Source organism: Nicrophorus vespilloides, unplaced genomic scaffold (genome assembly GCF_001412225.1).
Source record: "Nicrophorus vespilloides isolate i.1.1-1 unplaced genomic scaffold, Nicve_v1.0, whole genome shotgun sequence".
NCBI classification, from domain to species: Eukaryota; Metazoa; Arthropoda; class Insecta; order Coleoptera; family Silphidae; genus Nicrophorus; species Nicrophorus vespilloides.
In genome coordinates, this window is record NW_017098882.1 from 316,919 (window position 1) to 329,233 (window position 12,315).

The window sequence follows — 12,315 nt, forward strand, 5'->3', positions numbered from 1 at the left end:
AATTGTTCCGCTCGTTGAAGACACACACACACACACGCATTAATTGTGGACCTAATCAATTGCATTCCACACGTAACGGCATAGCCATACCAAAAGTTCCATCGATCAAACGTGAAACTTGTTTACCCAAAACCGGAAATAAGTTCATACATTTCCGTCTCGTAGTCAATGCGACCGTATCAATAGAAAAGTATGCTTTAATTTAAACCTTAACATTATTAAAATCTTTATTAGTTTTTCTTTCAAATGTTTACAAATGGAAACGTCTTCTGTTGCTCTCCAAGTCGTGTCTTCGGCCCTCGATGATCCACTCGTACTGACCATATTTACTATCGAATGTACCTTTCTGCAATGACCTTAGTTTCAGAGTGAACCTTGGCCCTGTTTCAAACAGTTTCGATCTCTTTCCATCTTTATCAAACTCATACCTAAAACATAAAATTAAGTCATATTAATTTATAAATCAGAATAAACATTGATAAAAATAGACAATTGAATTAATTTATAATGACTATCAGAAAATGATGAATATATCTATTTTCTATCACGGCAATATCGTAAGTTGACAAATATGAAGTTTAATTAATAATTGTTTAATGATATTAAAAAAAAATGAATACTCACAAATAATGTCTAAAGAATATGTAATCTCGCTGATTGTGGAAGGCTACAGCTCTGCGACCAACGAATTCAGGATTATAATGGAAAAGGGCTCCTAGCATGCGTCCAATACCCAAACCAAGTCTAGTCGAAAAATTATTCAAAATAACTTCAGGCCTGTACAAACTGATCCTTTTATAATCTTTGTTCATGTCAGTTGTTAATTTTAGACTTGACAATTTAAAGTGGGCTGTTGGGCCATTTGGTAGATGAATGACTAACAAACCATTCGGTTGCCTCCTGTTTTCATTGATAATCAAAATATCTGTGAATTCCTTCTTAATACCTTCCTTCACCAATTGTTTAATTCCCAAATGGTTTCTCAATAATCTTCTTGAGTTAGGGATTATCCTTTGCAACTCTTTACCAAAAGTCCTAGTCCTCTGTAAATTATATAAAACTTAATAATTTCATCTCATAGTTATTTTTTTTTAAACTTACGCTAACAGGATTTTCTGCATATGTTATAAGCACTTTAGGCACATAGCTGTTTTCATAATATTTTGAAAATTCATCCTGCTCCAAATCAGCACGAATAATCTCATTGTCTTCGTCATTCAAATCACCAACAGTTGTCTCATCTTTTACTCGCAATGATTCAATGGTATGTGGGGTCTTCTTCTCACCACCAATCTCTCTCTTCTTCTTGATATCTCTTTTAATCTAAAATAGAGGCAGTTAGTGAGAAGAAATTAAAAAATTTAAATTTATAAAATCCTAACCTTCTGTTGTTCCTTTTTGTATTTGTTATAAAACTGATTTCGGACAACTTTGTTTCTGATGAGACCAAACGAAGTCTCTTGGGGCATCAACACTTCACCTTCAGTAGAGGGTTTCAGATCATCCTCCGTCTCCTCTTTAATTTCGATTTCTTCCACGTGCTTAACCATGTTGGACGTATGGTTAGTAAACATAAACTGACATAGCCAAACATTTTCAACTGAACTTCTCTAAATTGTAAGTTATGCAATTTATCTAACACATTCCATAGATCAAGAAATCAAGTATGACTGGTTGTCTAGTTTTTCTTTAAATTTAATTATAGACTTTAAGAAATCCTTTCGATCATCAGAGTAGATGGAACCCCTGCACGAATTATCTTACAAAACCTGTCCAAGAAGAAATCCTTTCAAATAGTTTCTGATTGGCGTCTATTGGGCGCAATAAATGATAGGAGACGCAGCCGCCAGGTGGCAGGGTATGATGAAGGAAGAAAAAATATTTAAATAATTAAATTCTTAATTAAAGATTTTTCAAGTTTACTCCTTAATATAATAAAAATAAATTCTTAGAATAATCCATAAAATATTTTCTTTTACAATTTGTATCAATATTATTAAAATTTAATAACTTTTAATTTTGTTAATAAAATTAGTTAAATAGAATGTTATATGAGTAGTATGCAACACTCCAAACATTAAAGCCAAACAAACAAAACACAATTTGATTTATATGTTTCACATGAAACAAAAGTTGTAGAAATGTCGAATGAGTGTAAAATGGACAAGGTGTTTTCAAGTGTTGATATTCTCAGCAGCAAACAGAATGGTTAGAGAATTATCAATCTAAAATTTACATTTTAAATAATCCTTTTATTGTTTGCAGCTATACTATGTGCCTTATCAAAACATTTGGCCATAGACACATTAGATTTTTCATGGTGGAATCTGCGAATTTTCTTCTATCTGTTAGTTTTTGTTAGTGTTATTCTAATATTTATTTACCGCTCATTTAAATTAGCAAAGTTTTACATGAATTATGACAATGGAGTACTAGCTTTGAATAAAGCTACTTATGTAATGTTTCAGGTTTATTTAGAGAAAATTAAATTATTATTACTTTTTGTAGGAGAATGATACTCTTACTGCCTTGCAATTGGCAAGTAAATATCCATGTGCTATTAATAAACCTATAGGACCAGACCAGTTTACTCCATTTTTGGTAAGGCTTCAATAATTTATTGTATATTTAAGTTTATGGAGGCAACAAATCATACATCAACAATTTTACATTAAAACCATGTATTCATGTTCAAGTATTCTTTTGAAATGATCATCATACTAGTGTTGAAAGTATTATATGTATTTTAGAGAGCTTGTTTTCATGGCAACACTCAATTGGTAAAGTATATGCTGCAACATGGAGCCGACGTGACTTCGAAAACAATAAAAGGAGAGACGGGATTGTATTTGGCTGTGTATAATAGGATAAAGAATAGGCATCATAAGGATGCATCCTGCATACATACCCTTTACCATGCAGGATCTGATATCGAGGAAACGAACATGAATGGTTTTACTGCTCTTCAGGTTGCTGCGATATTTGGACATACTTCCTTAGCAAAGTGGCTTGTCAAGAAGAATGCAAATATAAATGTGAACCCGTCGCCGTATATCCTATCAAAAACTGCCGGTAAATTATAATTACATTATCGAAAGTACTTAACATTAAAATATTGTCCCTTTCTAGGACACTATGAGACAACTGAATTTTTCAAAACTTTAGGGTAAAAGAAATGTTTTCATAAAAAACAAACAAAAGAAATATATTTTGTAACTAGTAATTAATAATTGCCTATATAATAAATAAATTAATGCTTAGTTCCTGATTGTAAAGAATGAAGTTTATGGTAGATGCCCTTCTTTTGAAGGAGTTCTGCATGGGTTCCCATTTCGTGGACAAGACCTGCGTTAATAACGCAAATCACATCCGCATCTTGAATAGTTGTGAGCCTGTGAGCGATAGTTATGCACGTTCGACCCTGTTTTGCATTATCCAATGCTTCTTGGACGACCTTTTCACTTTCCGTGTCCAAAGCTGATGTAGCCTCATCCAAAAGCAATACTCTTGGGTTCCTCACTAAAGCCCTAGCAATAGCAACTCTTTGTTTCTGGCCACCAGACAGTTGGGTACCTTTATCACCTAAGGGCGTGTCATATCCCAGAGGCAAGGAGGAAATGAAATTGTGTATGTTTGCGTTCTTTGCTGCCTTAATAATTTCCTCCTGACCGACTTCACGCGAATTGTCTCCATAGGCGATATTTTCTGAGATTGTCCTGTCGAACAAGTTAGGTTCTTGCGAAACAATACCCAAGTTTGATCTCAGTGATTCTAAAGTGATCATTTTCAAATCTTGATTGTCTACACTGACAACGCCGGATGAAGGATCGTAGTACCTTTCGATCAATTGAATTATGGTAGATTTACCGCAACCACTTGATCCGACCAAGGCTACAGTCTTTCCATTCATGATGGATAAGTCTAAACCTTTCAGTACTTCAGTGTCTGGCCTTGTCGGATACGAGAAGAAGATCTTCGAATAGTTTATATTTCCCTTGGACTGAAATCAGATCAATGCTTATATCCTGCAAACTGGTTACTATAAATATATTATATTTACCCATTGGAAATCTAAAGCGTTTGAAGCATTTTTGATAACTGGTTCTCTTCTTAGGAGATTTAAAACCTTAGCGGCTGATTGCAATCCTTTCTGGAAATTAGGAGTGAATGCAAGTGCATTGGCGATGGAAACCGTTCCCATAATTAAAGATTGCGATACTCTAGAAATAAGGAAATAAATATTTTTTTGTAATTTTCATATGTGTCACTTACTTTAGTACTTTGGTGAAGTCCATCTGTTCTTCCCTCATTAGATATCCTCCGTAATACATGCAGGCAGCGAATGCGAAAAACATTATACTACGGGCCAAACCCAAGACAAATGCCCTGAAGTGAAGGTTCTTTTTGGCTCTAGTCGTGTAAGGTAATAGTTGATTTACGTAAATTACGTGAAAAGTTTCTTCGCAACCTAACGATACCACTGTCCGAATATTTCCGACCGCTTCAACCGCTGACTTAGTAGATGTTTCCAATGATTTTCTAAAGTCCGTGTTTTCGGTGAACATCGCTCTTTGCTGCAAGAAAACGGCGGCCAAAATAATTGGGGCAAAGGCCAAAGCAAGCAGACCCAACCTCCACTCGTAATACATTGACAAACCAATGGAGAGAACGAAGGTGGCAATTGATTGGAAAATGGTACCAATACGTTGTCCGGTAGCCTAAAATCATTTGATAAACAAAATCCGTTAACATAGAAAATAAGAAGTAAAACTATATATAAATTTAAATTATACATTTCTTTATTATTTATAAAAGAAGAAAATAGGAGAATAGCCACTATATCTTCGTGAACTATACTTACTCCTTGAATGCTAGATGCTTCGCTAGATAACTTTGCGCATAAAGCTCCAACACCGTTCTCTTTTCTGTCGAACCATCCAATTTCTTGGTGTAAAACAGTTTTGAACATATCTGATCTGACTCTCATCACCAATTTTTCTCCTGCGATACCAAACGTGTATATTTGGAAGAATGTTGCCAAACCAGCTACGATTCCAGCGATTACGAAGTAAATACAATAGAGGTTCGTTTCACTTTCTACATAATCCTCGTCCTCTTCTGAAAGAATCTAAATAATATATGATAATTATTATAATTATATATTTTATAAATATATATTACATACACCAATAATGTCACCAAAGAGAACTGCAAAGATTGGCATGGCACAACCCATAAGCACTGAAGCTATTACACCAATTGTGATTTGCGGCCATTCTGTACTGTTCAAGTTCAAAATTTCCATCCATGTAACTTTCTTCATAAATTCTTCTTCTTCGGTTTCCTAAAATACAGTTTATTAAATATATTTCAATTTTCTCTAAGAAGTAATTACAATATCAACTGGTTTCTTTTCATTTGAAGTCGGTACATCATCTTCGTCTTCTTCAAGTAGATTGACTTCTAAAAAACATAGTAATTGGAATTAATAAAGCCATTTTAAAATTCAGTTTCAACTTACTACTTGTATCATCGTCATTAACTGTAGTTACTTGAGTGGTGACCAAGTTATAGTATTCTCCTTTCTTTTCCATTAAATCTTCGTGAGTGCCCTCTTCGATCATGACTCCCTTATTGATAACAACAATTCGGCTAGCACCTCTAATCGTTGATAATCTATGAGCGACGATGATGGTTGTACATTCTTTGCTGACCTAATACGCAACATTTAGTATTACATATCTTCTTCAACATAATTAATTAGTACACATACATTGTCTAATGCAGCTTGGACTTTAGCTTCACTGTTTGTATCTAATGCTGATGTAGCTTCATCTAAAAGTAATATAGCCGGTTCTCTTACTAGAGCACGAGCAATAGCTATTCTTTGCTTTTGCCCTCCAGATAGCTGAGCACCTCTTTCTCCCACTAAAGTTTCGTAACCCTGTGGCAAAGACGAAATAAATTTATGAGCGTTTGCCTTCTTAGCTGCTTTTTCAATGTCTTCCTGCGTCGCTTCTTTATAACTGAACCTAATATTCTCGGCAATTGATGTTCCAAAAAGTACGGGTTCTTGACCCACAACGCCAATGTTATTCCTCAGCCATGTCAAATCTAGGTCCTTGAGATTTTTGTTATCTAAATAAACCTAAGTAAATCATATATTATTACTGGAAATTAATGAATGCTTAATAACATACAGATCCTCCAAGTGGATCATAAAATCTTTGAAGCAATTGAATGCACGTTGACTTTCCACAGCCCGAACTTCCTACTAAAGCAACGGTTTCTCCAGGTTTAATGGTTAAATTCAAACCATTTAAGATCTATAAAAAAATAATAATTAAAAAAAGTTTTTTTAATTATTGCGTATTAGATCTTACTGGCACTTCTGGTCTTGATGGGTAATGGAAAGTAACATTCTCAAATTTTATATCTCCGATTACAGTTGTAGGTTTCTCTCCATTATTTTTAGATGCGTTAATCGTGGGTTTATGGTCTATGACACCAAATATTTTTGCAGCGGCGCCTTTAGCGATACCAAAGACTTCGATATATGTGGATGACATACCGAAATTCATACTTCCAGTCATGACACTGAAGAATACCTAAAACGTAAGAATTTTTTTTATCAAATGTATACAGACTTAAGTATGATTTTCTAAACTTACGACAACCATGTTTCCAGGTGTATAGGTTTTATCATCCATTCCTCTTTCGTCCAGTACAAATTGGACACCAAAATAGAAAGCTAAGGCGTAACTGCCGTAAATGCAGAACCAAAGAATGGCAAATCCAATACCAGTTAAGAACGATCTCTTTATATTGTTGTCTCGTGCATAAATCAATTCCTTCTCATATCTTTCGGATTCTTTTTTATGTCCACCAAATGCCAATACTGTTCTAATTGTACTAAACACTTCCTCGGCAATGGCACCAGCTGTACCATAAGCATCCAGTTCGTTCTTTGCTAATCTTGAAGTCAACTAAAATGTTTTCAAATTATTTTAATATAGTTTGATACAATATACCTTTTGTATTTCTTACAAAAGCTACTATGCCCATAGAAATCATTGTTACTGGCAAAGATATCAGACATATCAAGGCCAACTTCCAGCCTTTAACTAGAGCTTGAATAAGCGACGCTATGAATGATAATTGAAAGTGCAAGAACATGGCAACCTTTTCACCCAAGCCATCCTCAAGTTTTGTCAAATCACTACAAAAAATATTATCAAATATAGTAATTTGTATTAAAACTAATAAATTTAATTTACTCGGCCATTCTACTAGCAAAATCTCCGGACTGATGCATATCGTACCATCCAATGTCTTGGTTTAGAACATTCTCCAAATATAATGTTCTAATTTTAAAACTCTATAAATTTAGTTTGCTTAACAACAAGATCTGTATGTATCTGCGTAAAGTTGACTTACTTGTCTAATACCGCAATAGTTATAAATAGCTGTGGATAGATAACTCAGAACCAGCATGGCCAAACCAATCAAGCTGTTATAAATCGCGAATTCTTGTATATCATCTTTCAGTTTTTCAGTCGCTTCATAAACTTTCGAAGGATATAAAGTTGGATCGCATTCTGGATCGAATTCTGGATTGCAAGGTACTAGAGCTGTTGCAAAATCGATCATATTTTGGCTCAAAGTACCAAAAACAAGCATATTCAGTGGTTGACATGCTGCTGTTCCACAAATAAATAACGTTGCAAGACTTAAAAGAAATTTATCCAAACCAGTCGTGTACCTAAACTATATAGATAATATAATAAAATATTATTTTATGACATAAAATTATTTGCATTAAATAAAGATATCAAATTTAATCGGAACTTACCAACTTAAAAAATCCGATCGGCGGAAATTCTACTTCTTCTTTTTTGTCATTTTTCTTTTCGTCGGGTTTGACAAACTCCCTGGAATGTCAAGGTTTATGTGCAATTTTTGTTTGTTTTTGGGATTAGATTCAGATTAAATATTATCGTATCATTATTATGATAACGAAACAAAAACACTTCTCAGGTTATTAGCATTTCAATGTCAAATATAAAAAAAGATTAGTTTTAATAATTTTAATAAAGTTTTGCAACATGTTAGATCAAAGCAGCAAATCTTGACAGATTGAAGTATCTCATGTTGAATGATCAGTAAAGATAGTTACTTTAACATACGTATATGAATTATATTTCTGTATTAAACATCAAAGTTTAATGATTTTTGATATATTATTCAGTGAAAAGTAACAATAATTTAATTTGTTTATTTTACTTACGCGTCTAGAGCATCCTGTACTTTGTTTTTCTTTTTCGGCATAGTCTCCAACTCGATTTTCTTTTTCATCCTACTTTATCTAGGACAAAAGAAAAGTAGATTACATAAGACTGCTAAGAAAACAGATAAAGCAATTAACTAATAACTTTATTTTCGATTTTTCACGTTGCTCTTTATCTCTCGTCATTGTGTAATAAATATAATGTTTTATCGATAAAATGGTGATAATATAAAGAAGAGAGAGAGACTAAATTAATGTTATGAGTCAATAAATTTTATTGCAATTTTTATACATTAATTACAATTAAAAAGTTTTTCTGTATTCAACAAATATTAATGTTACCTCTGTTATATGTTTACAATACTAACATAATTTGTTAATATTACTAAATTGAGTATATTCACATCTGCACGTGATTGATTTTCTATCAAACTAAGCACGTACAACTTAAACTATTTCGTGCTTTCACACCTATTTTGTAACTGTGCTAAACATTTTATTTTTCTTGATTTGTAACGCGAAATGACTATTCTAGATATTTCTTATTTGATAAAAAAATACTTTTAACACAACTTTATTTTTAGAAACTTACTTGGTTGATTCATCTTTGATATATTAACTTTTAGTAACATTTTATGGTTCGATCACGATTTCTGTTTGATACAAATATGTGTTGTGAAGCAGGTTATCAAACGAGGGAACAAATGAAGCATTTAAGTTTAGTATCGATTATGGAGAATGAATGGGAATTTTCGCTGATGGCACCTGTTGTTGGATCGATTCGATCGCGCAACACAGTTTGAATACCCGAAATCGATTGAAGGACGATTGTCTCATTTAGTTACCTGCGTCCTCAAGTTGTTCAGTTTTGTTATACAAAATCCCTATGTTCTTGCTGCTGCTGCAGTCTGTCGTAGTCAATAGGCACAGGTGCACAATTCAAGTCTGATTGATAACTGCACAAGTATTCAATTTTTTCGATCGTATTTATTATCAATACCTTATCAAGGTTATCAGCTTGACAATACACCCCTAATTGATAAATATATTTTTCTTTTATCAGCCTTTCTCGTGTTCTTTTTGTTTTTGTCAGATTTCGAGGCAGTCGCCAAAAAAATCTCTATAGTGTTTTATTGTAGACGGCGAATTACGTATCCTTCATAATTTGATAGATAATCATTTGGATTAATGATAACGCAATTCTCCCACTCAAACATCAACGATTGCACTCTTGATTCTCGTGGCATGATTATGCCATTATTATAAAATTTTTACTTATGATCAGATATGCGTTGCAATTCAATTAAATATTTCAACAGTTAACAATTTAATTACAATCAAACTTATTTAAGAAATACGTTTCTTGTAATGCAATAAATAACATATGTAACTTTACATGGTTTTTTTACAGTGGAACTTCGTTTAACGAGTTTAATACGTTCAAAAATTTCCGGATTTTTACTCGTATAGTGGAAAATATTCAAAAATACAAATAATATGTGTACAAGTTTTAAAAATAATGTAGTAGATGAGAAAACCGGGTCTTCTCTTCTCATCGTTATGCGAGGTGCTCGTTAAACGAAGTTCCACTGTATATCAATTATTATTGATATAAATCTCTTTGGCTATATTTCCACCCCCCATTTTTTGGTGGTTTTGAGGATCGAACCAACTTTTCCGTATCGGATTTTCGTGATACAACCGACTATAATCACACGGCTACGGCTGCCCTATTACATGTATTAATTTAGTGTCATTTTTATTGACTTAAAAATATTATTTTCATAAATTAAATGCAAATGTTTCGATTAACATTTTTGTTATGGTATTTCAGAACTGGTACAAACAAATCTAGGTTATATCGATGTATTTAAAAAAAATAAAACTTTTTTGCTTAGTTCATGCACGTAAATGATATAATAATCGCTCATCGATCATTTGATCTCAAAATCGTGAATCATCTGTTTTGATGGCAATCATCGGAATTAAATAGGATTAAAATTGTCTTTCATATTAACACAAATATATATAATTGTTATACGATTATTTCTCATTTCTTCTATAGAATTTTAGTTATAGTTTAGGCAAGTTAATACAACAATTTAAAAATAATAATTTAAAGAATTCAGCAGTTGGTTCACAAACAAATCTGTTCGAAGTAACAAAACAGTTATAAATAAATTACTCGCTCACAATTTAAATCTAAACCTGCGTTTCTCAACTATTATCCCTGGAAAAAGGTTGAGAAACACTGATATATATTATATTTTATTTGCAATAACTTATTTTGGATCGACGTAGCTATTAAATTATATTTACTAATTTAAAAAAAAATAGAGTCCAATATATAAATTAAATAAATAAAATATTAAAGCATTGCATAAGAATGTGCAATAGTTAATGACATGAACAGAGATACATAGATTACAATAAACAAAAAATTATATATTAAATAACTAATAAGTAAAAAATAACTAAGAACATAAAACAATAGATACTCTTAAATTCAGATTATTTTCAAATTATTGGTTGAAGTAAGTACATTGAAATTCAACTAATGTATTTATATTATTAACTATCATATACATAAAATATATTATTGTGATTTTAATGATACTATATATTTGAAGCTTAGGGCGGAAAGACTGAGGTCAATAGACTATTGTATGTTTTTATATAAACAATATTGTTTAATATTATTTGAAGATTAATAAATACTTGTAAAATTGGATAAATACGAGAGAATCAAGGAATGGTGATTAATATTTTCACTTAAATTACTTTAAAGATATTGAAGATACGATGTATATGGCTGCTGATAAATATTGTACCAATTGATTGAAGAATTATATATTTTGTATTTTTATTGTATATTTTCTTAAAAGATTTGTTTCTAAACATGAATATAAAATTACTAATATCGTTTTCATACTTTGATTATTAAATAATCGATATTTTTTTACATACATTGTACGTATAATTAATTGGAAATAGTACTTTCATTTAGATAAACGCAAACTTTGACCATGATGTCGCGTATATATTATGTAGATAAAAAATTAAATTCTATATCCAATAATTTCTGATAGTATCAAATTTAATAGTTGCACGAGGTTAAAACATTACCAACTATAAGCTTGTAAGAATCATAATTCTTAAAATCTATTTAACATTTATAAATATATAAATAAATAAACAGCAACTACTTACGAATTAATATAATTGGCCAGAAATAGAATATCGATTAGAATGATATTTATTCCTGATCCAACTACGTCGAGTTTATGTCGATTACTGAATAATACTAATCGTAAGGTAGTGTTTTTTAATTGTTTTTATTAGAAATCAAATTGCAATATCATTGTGGCGTATATTACTGATAAGATTTGCGATCATATCATGTAAACGTGTTCTTTATGTTTTGAAATGCGATTCAAAAATTCGACAAGATCAATGCTACCTACGAGAATTTTCAGTCACTCACCTTCTAAAAATACTGTAAGCTGCAGTTTCGTAATAAAAAAAAAAGTAAAGTTTGAGTTGATGCCAAACTTAGTTTAGTACAAGCCAACAATAGTGTAACTGCATATCCACTCTGTAAGAGAGAAAAACGATTATAATGAGAATATAAATATTCAAAGTATGTCACTGTTTAAAGTCCGAGCGTCAATGGTCCTTCCTTCAACATCTAAAAAATGGTATTTTTTTTGTTCCATTAGTTTAATCAAGTATTATTTATTGTGATTAAATGTGTACAAAGTCGCCTTGAAGGACGTTTATATTTGATTGTTTTTATCAACCTTTGTAATCAGAAAGACTGTGTAATTTCTCTAAAAAATGTATCCATCAATTGCTTTGAGAACGTGCATTTTGCCTGCATGCTATTTGAGTTGCTGCTCTAGACCAGCGGTCTCCACTTTATTTTAACCCCACAGACAACTAAACGAAGAACCACCACCATGATTTTTTTTCATCCAAATATGAAATGGTAAAAATGCAAGGCGCATAGGCGCAAATTGTTGCAAATA

At 31.8% G+C, this 12,315-nt stretch overlaps 3 protein-coding genes across 3 annotated transcripts; 1 reads left to right on the plus strand and 2 right to left on the minus strand.

Annotated features, from left to right (window-relative positions):
* Positions 1 to 201: 201 nt before the first annotated feature.
* LOC108563421 (probable ribosome production factor 1) lies at positions 202 to 1,592 on the minus strand. Its single transcript, XM_017922091.1, has 4 exons — positions 1,383 to 1,592; positions 1,102 to 1,323; positions 625 to 1,043; positions 202 to 428 (listed from the first exon to the last, which is right to left on the minus strand). The coding sequence occupies exons 1-4, from the start codon at positions 1,572 to 1,574 to the stop codon at positions 251 to 253; spliced, it is 1,011 nt and encodes a 336-aa protein (XP_017777580.1). The 5' UTR covers positions 1,575 to 1,592; the 3' UTR covers positions 202 to 250.
* A 522-nt stretch (positions 1,593 to 2,114) lies between these two features.
* Positions 2,115 to 3,170, plus strand: LOC108563415 (ankyrin repeat and SOCS box protein 12-like). The gene is made up of 5 exons (XM_017922085.1): positions 2,115 to 2,208; positions 2,266 to 2,456; positions 2,509 to 2,601; positions 2,751 to 3,072; positions 3,130 to 3,170. Exons 1-5 carry the CDS (start codon positions 2,142 to 2,144, stop codon positions 3,168 to 3,170), a joined length of 714 nt encoding a protein of 237 aa, XP_017777574.1. The 5' UTR covers positions 2,115 to 2,141.
* A 48-nt stretch (positions 3,171 to 3,218) lies between these two features.
* On the minus strand, positions 3,219 to 11,585 carry LOC108563439 (multidrug resistance protein 1B). Its single transcript, XM_017922114.1, has 17 exons — positions 11,498 to 11,585; positions 8,288 to 8,365; positions 7,853 to 7,931; positions 7,438 to 7,767; positions 7,278 to 7,378; positions 7,048 to 7,219; positions 6,672 to 6,986; positions 6,384 to 6,608; positions 6,201 to 6,326; positions 5,774 to 6,148; positions 5,522 to 5,714; positions 5,396 to 5,463; positions 5,186 to 5,344; positions 4,862 to 5,128; positions 4,273 to 4,718; positions 4,061 to 4,220; positions 3,219 to 4,000 (listed from the first exon to the last, which is right to left on the minus strand). The coding sequence occupies exons 2-17, from the start codon at positions 8,353 to 8,355 to the stop codon at positions 3,251 to 3,253; spliced, it is 3,834 nt and encodes a 1,277-aa protein (XP_017777603.1). The 5' UTR covers positions 8,356 to 8,365; positions 11,498 to 11,585; the 3' UTR covers positions 3,219 to 3,250.
* Positions 11,586 to 12,315: the final 730 nt, after the last annotated feature.

Coding starts and splice junctions, on each gene's coding strand:
- LOC108563421 (XM_017922091.1), bottom strand. CDS start 1,574: ATGTTTACTAACCATACGTCCAACATGGTTAAGCACGTGGAAGAAATC. Junction 1,324..1,382: donor ACAAAAAGGAACAACAGAAG/GTTAGGATTTTA, acceptor CCTCTATTTTAG/ATTAAAAGAGATATCAAGAA. Junction 1,044..1,101: donor ATGCAGAAAATCCTGTTAGC/GTAAGTTTAAAA, acceptor TATAATTTACAG/AGGACTAGGACTTTTGGTAA.
- LOC108563415 (XM_017922085.1), top strand. CDS start 2,142: ATGTCGAATGAGTGTAAAATGGACAAGGTGTTTTCAAGTGTTGATATT. Junction 2,602..2,750: donor ACCAGTTTACTCCATTTTTG/GTAAGGCTTCAA, acceptor TATGTATTTTAG/AGAGCTTGTTTTCATGGCAA. Junction 3,073..3,129: donor TATCCTATCAAAAACTGCCG/GTAAATTATAAT, acceptor GTCCCTTTCTAG/GACACTATGAGACAACTGAA.
- LOC108563439 (XM_017922114.1), bottom strand. CDS start 8,355: ATGAAAAAGAAAATCGAGTTGGAGACTATGCCGAAAAAGAAAAACAAA. Junction 7,932..8,287: donor GTACAGGATGCTCTAGACGC/GTAAGTAAAATA, acceptor TTGACATTCCAG/GGAGTTTGTCAAACCCGACG. Junction 6,609..6,671: donor CACCTGGAAACATGGTTGTC/GTAAGTTTAGAA, acceptor CTTACGTTTTAG/GTATTCTTCAGTGTCATGAC.